The sequence below is a fragment of the Taudactylus pleione genome, unplaced genomic scaffold, assembly GCF_031769625.1.
Source record: "Taudactylus pleione unplaced genomic scaffold, aTauple2 ptg000162l, whole genome shotgun sequence".
Taxonomy (NCBI): Eukaryota; Metazoa; Chordata; class Amphibia; order Anura; family Myobatrachidae; genus Taudactylus; species Taudactylus pleione.
In genome coordinates this window covers 6,654,873-6,667,338 of record NW_028284564.1, presented here as the reverse complement: position 1 = coordinate 6,667,338, position 12,466 = coordinate 6,654,873, and the positions used below count along the sequence as shown (strand labels likewise).

The window sequence follows — 12,466 nt, the reverse complement described above, 5'->3', positions numbered from 1 at the left end:
ACGTGCAAACTCGAACCTATCCGAGCCTGCACATCCCTAATTATGATACATAATACATATTGGTAGCTGCTCAATCACCTTAGTAATATCACTCAGGTGCATGAAAGGCAAGGGTTATTCTATACAATAAAAACATTTAAGGTTATCCCCCAGCACTCGGAATGATATCAGCAATAAGATTTGAAAAACCACATAGTAGTAGATAATTCAGAGATCTCAGTTGCATATGATACATATGCAGCTCTAATTTTCCTGCCCACTTCTATGGTGTGCAAAGGAAAAAAAAAAATGTACTCCACAGCTATCGTGAATAATTGAATCTATCCCTAAATGTCAGTGCCCAAGACAACAACTATTCCAATGAGGATGTATTAGAAAGTGACAAAAAAATAGGACATCCAAGAAATGTACACAAAATAGCTGACCGTAATTATAGGTGATATGAAGCTGTCTTTTGGCCTTTTAACTATAGGTTGAGTCTCCCATATCCAAAATGCTTGGGACCAAGGGTGTTTTGGATATCGGAATATTCCGTATTTTCATACCATAATAAAATGTCTTAGGAATAGGGCCCGCATCTAAACACAATGCATTTATGATTCATATACACCTTATACATATAGCCTGCATGGCTCAGTCAGTTTGTGTACATACATGAAATTCTTTTATGTTTCATATACACACCTATAGGTAATTTTAAACTTTACTTTTAATAATTTTGTGCCTTAAACAAAGTTTGTGTACATTGAACCATCAAAAAGCAAAAGGTTTCACTATCTCAGTTATGCTAAAAATATTCCGTATTGCGGAATATTTGAATATGGGAGACAACCTGTATATTGTTCATAACATTGATATCCAGCCTGAGTAAAACCTACATTTCAACATGCAGTTAGTAACACAGACTATTTTTAAGAAAGATATACAACTGCACCCCCCCCCCCCCCCCAACTTCTTTCCTTACTTCCAAATGCATTATCTTTGAAAATATTCAAACTAGCTGCATAGTTGGGTCTATCTTGTGAGGATTTATAGCAAATATGTGGAAAGTTAGCAGACTACAAATGTGTCCTCATATACTATTGCTGCAGTCACGCCAAAAAGACCTTCTCGGCACACCAGGTCTTGTGCAACTCAGATTATGCTGGGAGGTTTTTTTATACGCTGAAAAGACAACCTAGCTGCAACTGGATGCGACAAACCCCTTCATGAGACCACACTGTTTAACAAAGAAAAATGGATTGCAACCTTAACATATGAGCCCAAAACACAGGTATCAGCAAAGCTAAAAAAAAACAAAAAAAAAACCATCAAGTGAGTTTATTATAATGAAGTATAAATGGTAGAATGCATTTATAGATTAAGACCCCTTTCACACAGCCAGCAATAACCCGGGTTATTTCACGTGAACGCGCAGCAACACAGGTTATTGTGCAGTGTGAAAGGGCCCAGGTTATTGTGCAGTGTGAAAGGGCCCAGTTGAAATAACCCAGGTAACAATCAGGGTTGAACGCAGGTTCAACCAGGCTCGCAGGGCAAGTGTGAACGGATAACCCGAGTCGATGTGACCCAGGTCCCGTTCACAGCATAGGAAGAGCCAGTGCTTGGAGATCGGCTCAATAATGGACATTATCGGACCAGCGTACAAAACCCCGGGTGCAACCCGGGAATGCAGTGTGAAAGGGGTATAAGTGACTTTGAGAACGAACAATGAGTTTTCTCCACCCTAGCAACTACTCACGTATGGCAAAGACAAAAGCAAAAAGACATCAGTGTAACAAAATTAGATATCAAAATTATGTATAAATCTAATTTTAAAGACAGTGCTCCAGAAAAATAAAGTGTAACTTTGATATTAAAGTTATAACAAACTGTACAGTGATAGACCCATTGTAAAGTTATATTAACCTTCGGATACCCAAAATGGGGTCAAAAATAACCCCAAACAGATTTTTTATATGCATACTGAATAATATTAATAATTTTTGTATTTTACTTTTAGTCAATTAGAAATGCTATTGTGAATTTAGATCTAAAAAATAACCCAATTAATTGTAAAAATTAATTTGTGTAGTTGGGTCAAATCTGATCCCATTTTTGGATGCTGTGTCATGACTTGCATCGGTGCGAATATTATTTCTCTAGGTTTTTCAGTTAGCGCAGCATGTGAAACAGTTACCTCCTTCCCTTTTTTACCTCCTTCCCTTTTTTGCAGCCTGCACCACATTCTAATGGTCAGTGGTGACATGTATCAGTACATAACATGAACTTGTGGGGTGTCTAACAAATCATAGGTTTCACACATTTATTTCAAAGTTTCTTGCATAATGTCGAGATTTTTGACCCAAAAAGAGTTTGAGGAAGAAGCAGAAAATGTGGATTGGATTTTTTTTGATGGAGATGATGCGGAAAGTGAATCTGAAGACAATTGCTATGTTGAAGATGAGGATGATTCCGAAGAAGAGTGACGAGAATGAATCTTTTGATGCAGACAATGACAATATTGTTGCACGTGATGGAACAACTTGGTTCACCTGAGCAAAAGCTCATGCAGGTAGACGTTCTAGTACCAATATTGTGAAAGCAAATCCGGGTTTGCCGAATAAAAGATCAAAAATTGTGACACCATCTGATGCCTTCAAATTAATCATCTCTCTAGATATTGTCGAGAATTATGGGAGATGGATAATTAGGCATTTTCAAAGATCAGTCTTTACCGACACTATGCCACGAAAGAGATTCCTAAAAATCATGCAATTCATTAGATTTGACCATTTTGAAACCAGAGAGGAGCGGAGGATAAAAGTAAACTAGCACCTATTCTCAATGTGTTCAACATTTTCATTGAAAATTGTAAGCAATGTTACAGTCCAACTCCTGACTTGCATATTGACTAACAACTGGTACCATTTCAGGGTAGGTGTCCATTCTGAGTCTACGTTAACTCAAAACCAGACAAATATGGTATAAAAATGTGGGCGATGTGTGCTGTAGAAAATGTGTATGCATGCAATTTACAAATTTATGCCAGAATGATCAATAATGTTCATGAAAAAGAACAAGGAGAGAGAATTGTTAAAGATTTTATACAACACCTTGGTGATGGGTATGGCATCACCACCGACAACTTCATTACTACTTTACAACTTGCAAAGGACCTGCTAGAACAAAAAAAAAAAAAAAAAAGACTCCTCGGTACAGTGAGGCAAAATTGTCGAGAAGTACCTAAATACTACAAAATAAGACACAGGCTATACATTCAAGTAAATTCCTATTTACGAAAGATGCCACCTTAGTATCTTATATACCAAGGAAGAATCGAAGTGTAGTTTTGCTGTCCACTCAGCAGTTTCAAGTGAAGTAGAAGCATTTAAACCTACTATAATCCTTGATTATAATCGAAAAGGTGCTATTGACACACTCGATAAAATGGTAAAGGAATATGCCTTTCGTGATTTTCATGAATTGCATTGACATTGGAGCAATAAATGCTTATATATTTTATATTGCATCAAGAATCCTAATTATCAGCAGAAGAGAACATGCTCAAGACTATTATTCCTGAAAGAACTCTGGGTCTTCAATTGATATGTCCTCTGGTGCAGTGACGTGTAGAGAAAGGATTCGCCGGAGTCCAGAAAAGAATTCAACTTGCGATAAAAAACTGTCAATGTCGAAGAAGTCAGAAAAGTATTTCAAGCTAGACAAGATGTGAAACGAGGACGTTGTAAATTGTGCCCGAGGGAGGACGACAGAAAATATTCCGACAGATGTGAGGAATTAGACTTCTTTTTCTGTAAGGACCATATAAAAAGAGAGATTCATAAGCAATGTTGTGACTGCAACGAGTGAATTTAGTGTATTGTCACCACATTCACTTCCGAACTATTACAAGTAAATTTTGATTTAATTGTCTGTGCAATGTATAAATTGTATTTCATTTTCATTAATTAGATTACAGATGTTGCGTATTATTGAATATAGTAGGTATGAGTGCCTCACCATACATTTAAATGCAAAATAACTCATTTTAACCTGGATCAACTCTAACCCCATTTTGGGCTAAAGTACACAAGAAAATATTTTGGGCATCAGATGGTTAATGTGAGCAATCTCCCCTGTGTCTGTTACCCCTTAAGGCAGGGGTTCCCAACCACGGTCCTCAAGGCAGACTAACAATCCAGGTTGAGGATAGCCATACTGGAGCACCCGGGCACTTAAAATTGTACCTCCGTTATTTTAATTTAACCATCTGTGCTCAAGCCTGGATATCACCAAAACGGGTTCCAGACTGTAGATAGACACCAGATGTTAGACAGTTAATGGTTAGACAAGGATAAAAGTTCGACACAGACAAAAGTCAGACACACTAAAGTTAGACATGTAAAAAGTTTGACAGGTACAAAAGGTTGACAGAGTCAAAAGTTGGACACGAAAATGTTCAACACATTTTTTATCTTTTTAGGATTAAGGTTACGTTTAGTGTTGGGGTTAAGCACTTACCCAGACGGTTAGGGACCAGGAAGGAGGGAAAACAGCATTGCGAATGGCACTTAAGTCAGATTTCTGCTCACACCTTAAGAGGGTGCCAGAAGAAATCCGTAGTCAGACTTAACAGCATGATCGATTGAATATCTACGGGAACCCCATAGGTGGCAATTTAAATAAATGCAATGTTAAATAGCACCAGAAAAGACTTCCATGAGTAATTAAATTGTCCGTGAACTAGTGCCGCAATGCTAGTAGCGGGCTTAGCGAGTGGGCCAACAGCATCACGGCCGGCACTTAAGACACAGAATGCCGTTTACCGAGCCACTTTACTGGCCACTACTCCAGTTTTATGCAAATACGGCCATGGCCCTACTAAATTTGCGCCCATAGACCTGAACTGGATCACCTGCCTTTCACAAGGCTAAAGCTGGCCACACATCTACAGATTGGTTGGAATGAAAATCTGGTAAGGAATGAAAGCAAATGACAATCAGCAATTTGCTCCCAAACGCTGGAAAATGGACCAAAACTGTTGTTTGAACAAATAGTTTAGATCAAACATTTAACAAACTTGTCTGACGACCATTTTCATCTGTTTTCTGGCATTTAGGAGCAAATTGCTGATCATCAGTTACTCCCATTCCTTACCAGATTTTCATTCCAACCAATCAACAAGTTGGCTGGTTGGATGTAAGTTGGTCTAGTGTGTGGCCAGCTTTAGTGTACCTCTATATAATCTAGGACAGTGTTTCCCAAACTCATTGCTTGGGAGCACTAAAGCTGGCCACACACTAGACCAACTTACATCCAACCAGCCAACTTGTTGATTGGTTGGAATGAAAATCTGGTAACGTATGGGAGTAAATAATGATCAGCAATTTGCGCCTAAATGCCAGAAAACAGATGAAAATGGTAATTCAAACAAGTTTGTTAAATGTTTGATCTAAACTATTTGTTCAAACAACAGTTTTGGTCCATTTTCCAGTGTTTGGGAGCAAATTGCTGATTGTATTCCTTACCAGATTTTCATTCCAACCAATCAACTAGTTGGCTGGTTGGACAGATAATCTTTAGATGTGTGGCCAGCTTAACAGTTTGTTTTCAAGTGACATAATAAGCTCCACCTGTGGATCTTTTAAAATGTATCAGCCAGTAATGAATACACCTGTGCGCAAACTTGGAAAAATGCAAACCATGCAGTGTTAGTTGCCCCATCAGCACTTGCCGAACTCGAGATATAGATATATATCCGTCCAAGGCCACATGAGACAAAGATCTAGCACACCATTTAAAGAAAAAAAATTCTATGCATTTAATAGAAAAGTACCATCAGGTTTAAACCAGCCATATTGTAAGTTTATAAAAAAATACTACTCAGCACAAATCATGGAGCTTTCGGGCCTCCAAGAGGGCTAGTACGCAGGGAGCCATGCTCAACAAAGTCAGTCTCTCTCTCTCAGAGGTAATCATAACCTCCCCACCCGGGGTGCCTATCCCCCACCCCAAAAACTAACTCTGCTACGTTCCCTAAACGTTGGTGTATAGACCTGCTGGTCTCTCTGCAATACAGCACCAATAACACCACTATTAAATTGCCAACACATTTAAATGAATATACAGCCAATAGTATAGTATGCATTAACACTGTCATGTTTCATGTCTATATGGCTTTGTAAGTGATTATATGCAGTTACAGATCAATGCTATATGATGGAATTATGAAGTTGCCAGCGCTGTGATACCAGTTGGCCGGTTTCTCCAAATTGATGCTGTCTAGAGACTGATATCAGCGATGATTCACTAATTATTTCATAGTCATATGTGTATGTGTTTGTTTTGTTCTATGTTGTCATGATCTGCCCAGTCCACAGCGCAGGCTACAGTACTCATACTGACAGCCATGTATGTGTAACAAACGGAGGCCGTTTATTTACCTTTTAAAGCCCGCCCACCCACCTGATGCCTTGTAGCCAATCAACGCCGAGGGGCGTGGCCAAGACAACAGCATGATTTGGGCTTTACTGATTTTGGCGCCCTTTTTGGGGTAATGAAGAGCTCCAGGGCTCAGTATGTGTTAGCCCCTGAGGAAAACTGAAGTACAGTTGAAACGATCGTTGGGCCACTGATAGCTATGTGGTATGTCTGTTCAAATGCCTTGTCAAGAAACCTGTGGATTCATCTAAACGTGAGTGCTGGTTTTCTGTTTACTCTGCAGGCGATTAGCTTGCTTAGTGACAGGGTGATATATATATATATATATATATATATATATATATATATTCGAAGTCAAATAATTGAATATGATCGCACACAATTATCTGACGATCTAGTCGTCTATAGTCGAGTAAACCATGACGCTACTTTACGTCACGCAATCCGATGCGCTAAACTGCATATTCACAACAAACATTCACTGATGCACATAACGCACATATAAATGAATATATACTTAAATACACGAACGCTCATATGCCTAAGCACATACTCACACATGGACGCTCATTTGTATATAGTTGCTATTTCAACACACAGACGCACATATGCAAGATGGTTCCCACACATTATAGTTAATAACCAGTGTTATTAAAGGTATTTTTAACTTATAATTATGATGTAATATGTACTTAAACGAGATCTAAGGTTCAGAGCATAGTGAACATGTCATGTTTGGTATCATACTAACTCCCTGTTTATTTGCAGACTCCCGTTCCTATCGGCAAAGAAGTCGCATCTTGTGTCCGCTAGTTATGGATGATAGGGAGTTATTGCATTGAATGTTAGTATCTATATGCAGTGTTGTAGCTAGTATTAACCAGTTGTTCGGCGGGAAAACTACACAAAGAGACCGTTGACTGAGACATGCCCCTGATGACACCGTATGAATCAACCAATGACCAGATTATCCAGAAGCAAGAACCAATGGAAACCTGTAAACTAGTTCCTTTGTTAACGTAGAACTCTGTAAGGTATATAAGCAGTGACCCGACCCCAGTGTACAGACATTCTCTTGGATGATCAGACTTCTGGATTGATGACTGTATGCTGGGACCAGTGCGCATGCGTATGTGTCGGCTTGTACTATTATTGATTGCTTTTTACTCCAATTGTTAAGTCTTCACTGTGTTACTTTTTCATTACATAAATAACTTTTTGTGCTTTGGAACCACACGATTGGACTGGAAAGCAATTCTTTCTTAAGCGACTTGCAGCGCTAAATAGCGACTAGCAGGAATCAATAATATACACACACACACGTATACATATATTATGGGTTGGGTATGAAATGCCGACGGCCAGGAAGCCATCTGACTAAATGCCAACGCCGCAAGCCCTAATGCTGAAGATCCCGACTGGGGCTAGTAAGTACCCTAAAAATTCTTTATTGAAGCATGACAATTACAGAACGGAAAAATACAATTCAATTGTTTTGCGCGCCACCTGCTAGGTATCTATACGAACAAGCGCCCAGCGGAGCAATTCAATAGCTTTTTCCATTGGGGCATCCATTAGTACTTAACGCGGCTTATAGCACCAGGAAATGAAAGCGGCTAATCCCGTCTAAAGAAGTGGTTAGGACGGACTGTGCACACGTTTTTATTCCTGTTCGAGAGATGAACTTCCCATATTGTGGCGGCCATTTTGTAGTGGTCCTATCTTCTATGTAGCGGACACCATAGAGGACCTAGTGAGTGTACCCAGCCATTTTTATGTCATCCTGTTATTTGCATGGCACGCACCATTGTGCCAGATACTACCTATAACATATTGGAGATCTAGTTTTAAAGGAACAGTTATAACATTTTTGTTATACCAACTTAATATAAAATTAGATAGTATATAGAATATCTGGCACAGATTACCTAGAAAAGAGTGTAGTATACACCTAGCAGTGACAGGGAGGTAGCTTAGCTCACGTTCAGAGATAGACTATCTTAATGGAGTGTTATGCGAGTGTCGCAGGCATGTTGTGACAGTGGTTGCAAATACAGAGACTCAATCGCTCACATAGGAGGCAATACTAGGATGGAAAAACTGTACCTGCCATTGGGCTGGTGCAAGTTTCAATGATCCTACCAATATTGTGTCTAAAGGCGCATCAATCAGTATTTCAGCATCTACAGATGTGGACAGTAAAGGTGCGTACACACTAGACAATATTTTGCACGATTCACCAGATTTCGATGCATCTAGCGTTCCCGCTAGCCTGTCTCAGCGGGGCGCACTGCCCTATTTCTAAAGGACAGACAGCACCCTGGCCACCAGCGCGGTGCCCCGCTGAAATATCCTGCGGATTCTGTCCCCTCCCGTGGGCTGAAGAGTCCCGCGGATGGGGAAAACGGCAGTGCAGCAGCCACAGTGCTTGGGGTCAGCCCGGCATGTCTAAGTGCCGGGTACACCCCCAAGAGTGACGAAGTGGGGACACGTCATAAAGACGCGCCCCATTTTTGGGCGCACGCAGAAGTGCCTTTTCTCTAGGTCCGGCGCCCTGCGCAGGACCTAGAGTGTATGTCCAAATTGTGAGTGCCCACACACGATAACGATGAGCGTCCCTGCGGTCGTAAATCGCATCTTCAGATCTTGACTACAGCAGGTAAGATATGTCAATGTTGTACACTACCACTGGAAATCGTTAAGGACGCATGGTAGATCGTTGGTCAAATAGGACACTTTTTAGCACCATATCGTGTCCTGGACTGTCGGGAAAGCTGCCGGGAAAAGTTCAAGGGAAATCTCTCAAGATTTCACATCGTGAGCACATTCGGATGCACGAATGTACACCAGGAAAGGGCTTTTCTCTACTGCATGCAAGGTAGTGTAAAGGGCACTGAAAGAGTATGTAGCTGGCCTGAGGGGAATTAAAGTGGGCACGTAGGGGGGTGTTGAATGGTAAAGAATATTTAATACTACGCTACACTTTAGTACACTCAATTCCTAATACATCACACAGCTGTAGTGATGTCGCATCCAAATTTTTTCTCCCTTAAAAATGAAAGTGTAACCTCCTCAGTGATCAGTGACTGAAAACAAAATCCTAGAGTGAACACTAACCCTACTGAATGCTTTATTAACCTTCTCACACAAAACTCGAAATAGGGATCCGTTAACAATATTTGGCCTTGAACGAGTCCGATAACTCTTCGTTGGGCCAATATCTTGGAAGAAATGGTAGCAGTATTTTCCACTGAGTGGTTCTTGTTATGGCAGCTTCAACATATTGCTTTATTAGAAGACCTTTGTTCTGTTTTGAAGTGGTAGTCTTTTCTTTTCCTTTTTGTGTTCACTGCACACTCATTTTTTCCTGTCCTCCTACCGCTTTGCCCCTCTCCTTTTCATGCTTGTTTATATGAAAAAAAAAACTGTACAACCAATTGTTCATTATTTTCATATTAGAGTTTAAACATTTTATGTATAACAATAAAAGAAAAAAAATATAGCAGAATCAGATTGACATTAGAAACAAAAAAAAACAAAAAAACAATGCAAATAACTGTGAAACATTTAAATGTAGACTATTCTATGCTAGGAACTACTATATAGTTTTCATAACTTGTTAAAGCACTATACTAAGATGCAATGATAGATACACAACTTAAAGCGATACCGGCCTGTTTCTGAGTTGCACGCTATCCCGGAGGTGGTCGATCTCATTATTTCTAGCAAAATGCGCATGCTTTGCAGCCTGCATATGTAACTTAAAGCATTCGTATGCATCTCAGACACTACTCATTTACAGCTGAATGGGCATTACTTGGTAGTACTGAGGCGTTTGTACATAGAAGCATACCACAGACAGAGGATCCAGCTAGAAATCTGTCTGATTTCAGACTGATATCCTATACTACGGAGATTTGGTGCAAATGCAGATAATAGTAAGTGTTCATTCTAGCGCCCTGCACCTGTTAAAACCTGTGCAGTTCCTCTTTCCTGCCTGGGGTGTCGCTCTTGCTCTGCTTCTTTTCACCACTCTTAGGGGCATGCCCGGGCACTTGCGGACATGCCGGGCTGTCCCCAAGATCTCCTGTGTTAATAAATAGATGCCAGGCCTGCAGGGCGCCGCCAGAAGGGGCAGGGCGCGTTTCTGCCCTTTGGAAATCGGGAACACTAGGTTAGGGTAAAGAGAGGGTTAGGATACCAACCGACAGGTGTCTGTATCCTAACACTGTCGGGACCACTGGGTTCCCGAGCGCCGGCATCCCATACCCAACTCAGGCATGTGGAGGTGTTGTATTAATGGTGAGATGGGTTTTGAACTTGCAGATAAGAGATCAAAAAGTGTTTATTACAACTTTTAACAAACTCATAAAAACACAAAAGCACTGAAAACCTACTATACAGATTTTTCTGTACCTCAAAATGCTAGAAAGACTTTAATTGCAAAAAAAAACATTTGCTTGCGATCATTTCTCTACCATTAAGTGCAAAAATCAGCCATTTGCCAGTTAATAAACTCCAGAACTTCCCTTATGGACACAAACAGCCTTCTATATGGTCCTGCTGTCAGTTACTTTTCTGGGGTCCAGGATAGTTTCCCCACTTTTATATGCACATCTCCCAGGCACTATGTAGAAAAGTTGTGCAATCTCACTGTCAGTCCGCAAATTGGCATTTCAAATTGGATATCGCATTTCTCAGGTGCGCACACTTGTGTATGCTTCATGAAACAAACTTGATTTGCAAACTAGCTCCTAATAGGATGCACATGGCTACAATGTTAATATAGATTAATAAAATACCTACATTCTAGAAGACTTCAATTATTTATTAAAAAAAAAAACTATAGCACTAAAGTAACTTAATAAGGAGTAGTATGGCAGCAACTAGGCATGTTTCAGCACATAGCAAGGTAAATAAAGGCCACAGACTACATAAAAGTAACAGATACGATACCTGTGGTTTCACATTATTACCCAAATAACATGCAGCACCTCACAAAGTCTACACTCCAGTATAGAAAGTCCCAGGCGGGTCACCTGTGACTACCCAGATGTTACAGAACTACAAGTCCCAGCAGTACGACCAGCAAAGTGCACAAAAGTTGAAATAAAATACAGTCACCTCACAATAACACAAACGCAGAGCTGGGATATATTAATGCACCAGGGTACGTTATAGATATGCACCAGGGTACACCCCAGCACACAGGGTACATTGCAGCACGCATTACCTAAGTTACATGAGTGTAACGTTGCTGACTACATATGTGTAACGTTGCTGGCTACCTGCTGCGCTGCTTTCTCTCCCGGCGCCGACATCTTCATGTCTGTGTCAGAGCCGCCGCTGAGCTCCCCATCCTCCATCATTTCCCGGGTGCTCTCCAGCGCCATGACACCGAACTCAGAGAGCGGAATCGCGTCAAAGCGACGAGGAGGGGGCGAAAAGAGGCAGGTGCTAGAGCCGCATTCCTTCCGGGGTCATAGGTCTGAGCTAATAACCAGAGGAAACAGGCAGATGCGCTGTAGTAGCCCTGCACACAGCAGCTTTATTAAGGGTTCAGGGATGGGTGTCCTGACACGGCTCAAAAAGACATGTGGTTCATAAATTCCATTAATCACAACTTTTAAGATGCTTAGACATGGTGAGAGACTGGAGTTTGGTTTGGCACTTTGATATATGTTCCAAAGTGATAGCTTTACAATCAACAAAGTGGTCTTTTCACTACAGCTGGGTACACACCTAACAGACATATCGACATATCTGCAGATGATGGTTGTTCATACACACTGAACAACCATCATCTGGCTGGGGGTCCCCATTTCCTCCGCTGCAAGTGTACGCGGTGGTCGACCGCCTGCCCGTATAAACAGCATGATGGACAGATATATCTGACGCGATATGTCTGTGAACGACGTAGTTCACAGACATATCACTGGCCGTCGGGCACACGATATATTGGTCGATCAATTCATCGGCCAGTGTGTACCCAGCATAAGCCTTTGAGAAAGATAAAGTGGATAGCGATAAGGTACCAACCAAT

General features: G+C 40.8%; 1 protein-coding gene across 1 annotated transcript in view; it reads right to left on the bottom strand.

Moving 5' to 3' along the window:
• PHAX (phosphorylated adaptor for RNA export) overlaps window positions 1-11,932 on the bottom strand; it is a 50,451-nt gene extending 38,519 nt beyond the window's left edge. Inside the window, exon 1 of the mRNA XM_088475104.1 lies at window positions 11,712-11,932. Within this exon, the coding sequence (XP_088331230.1) occupies window positions 11,712-11,816 (105 nt within the window). The 5' untranslated portion in view covers window positions 11,817-11,932. The remainder of the gene's footprint in view (window positions 1-11,711) is intronic.
• Window positions 11,933-12,466: the final 534 nt, after the last annotated feature.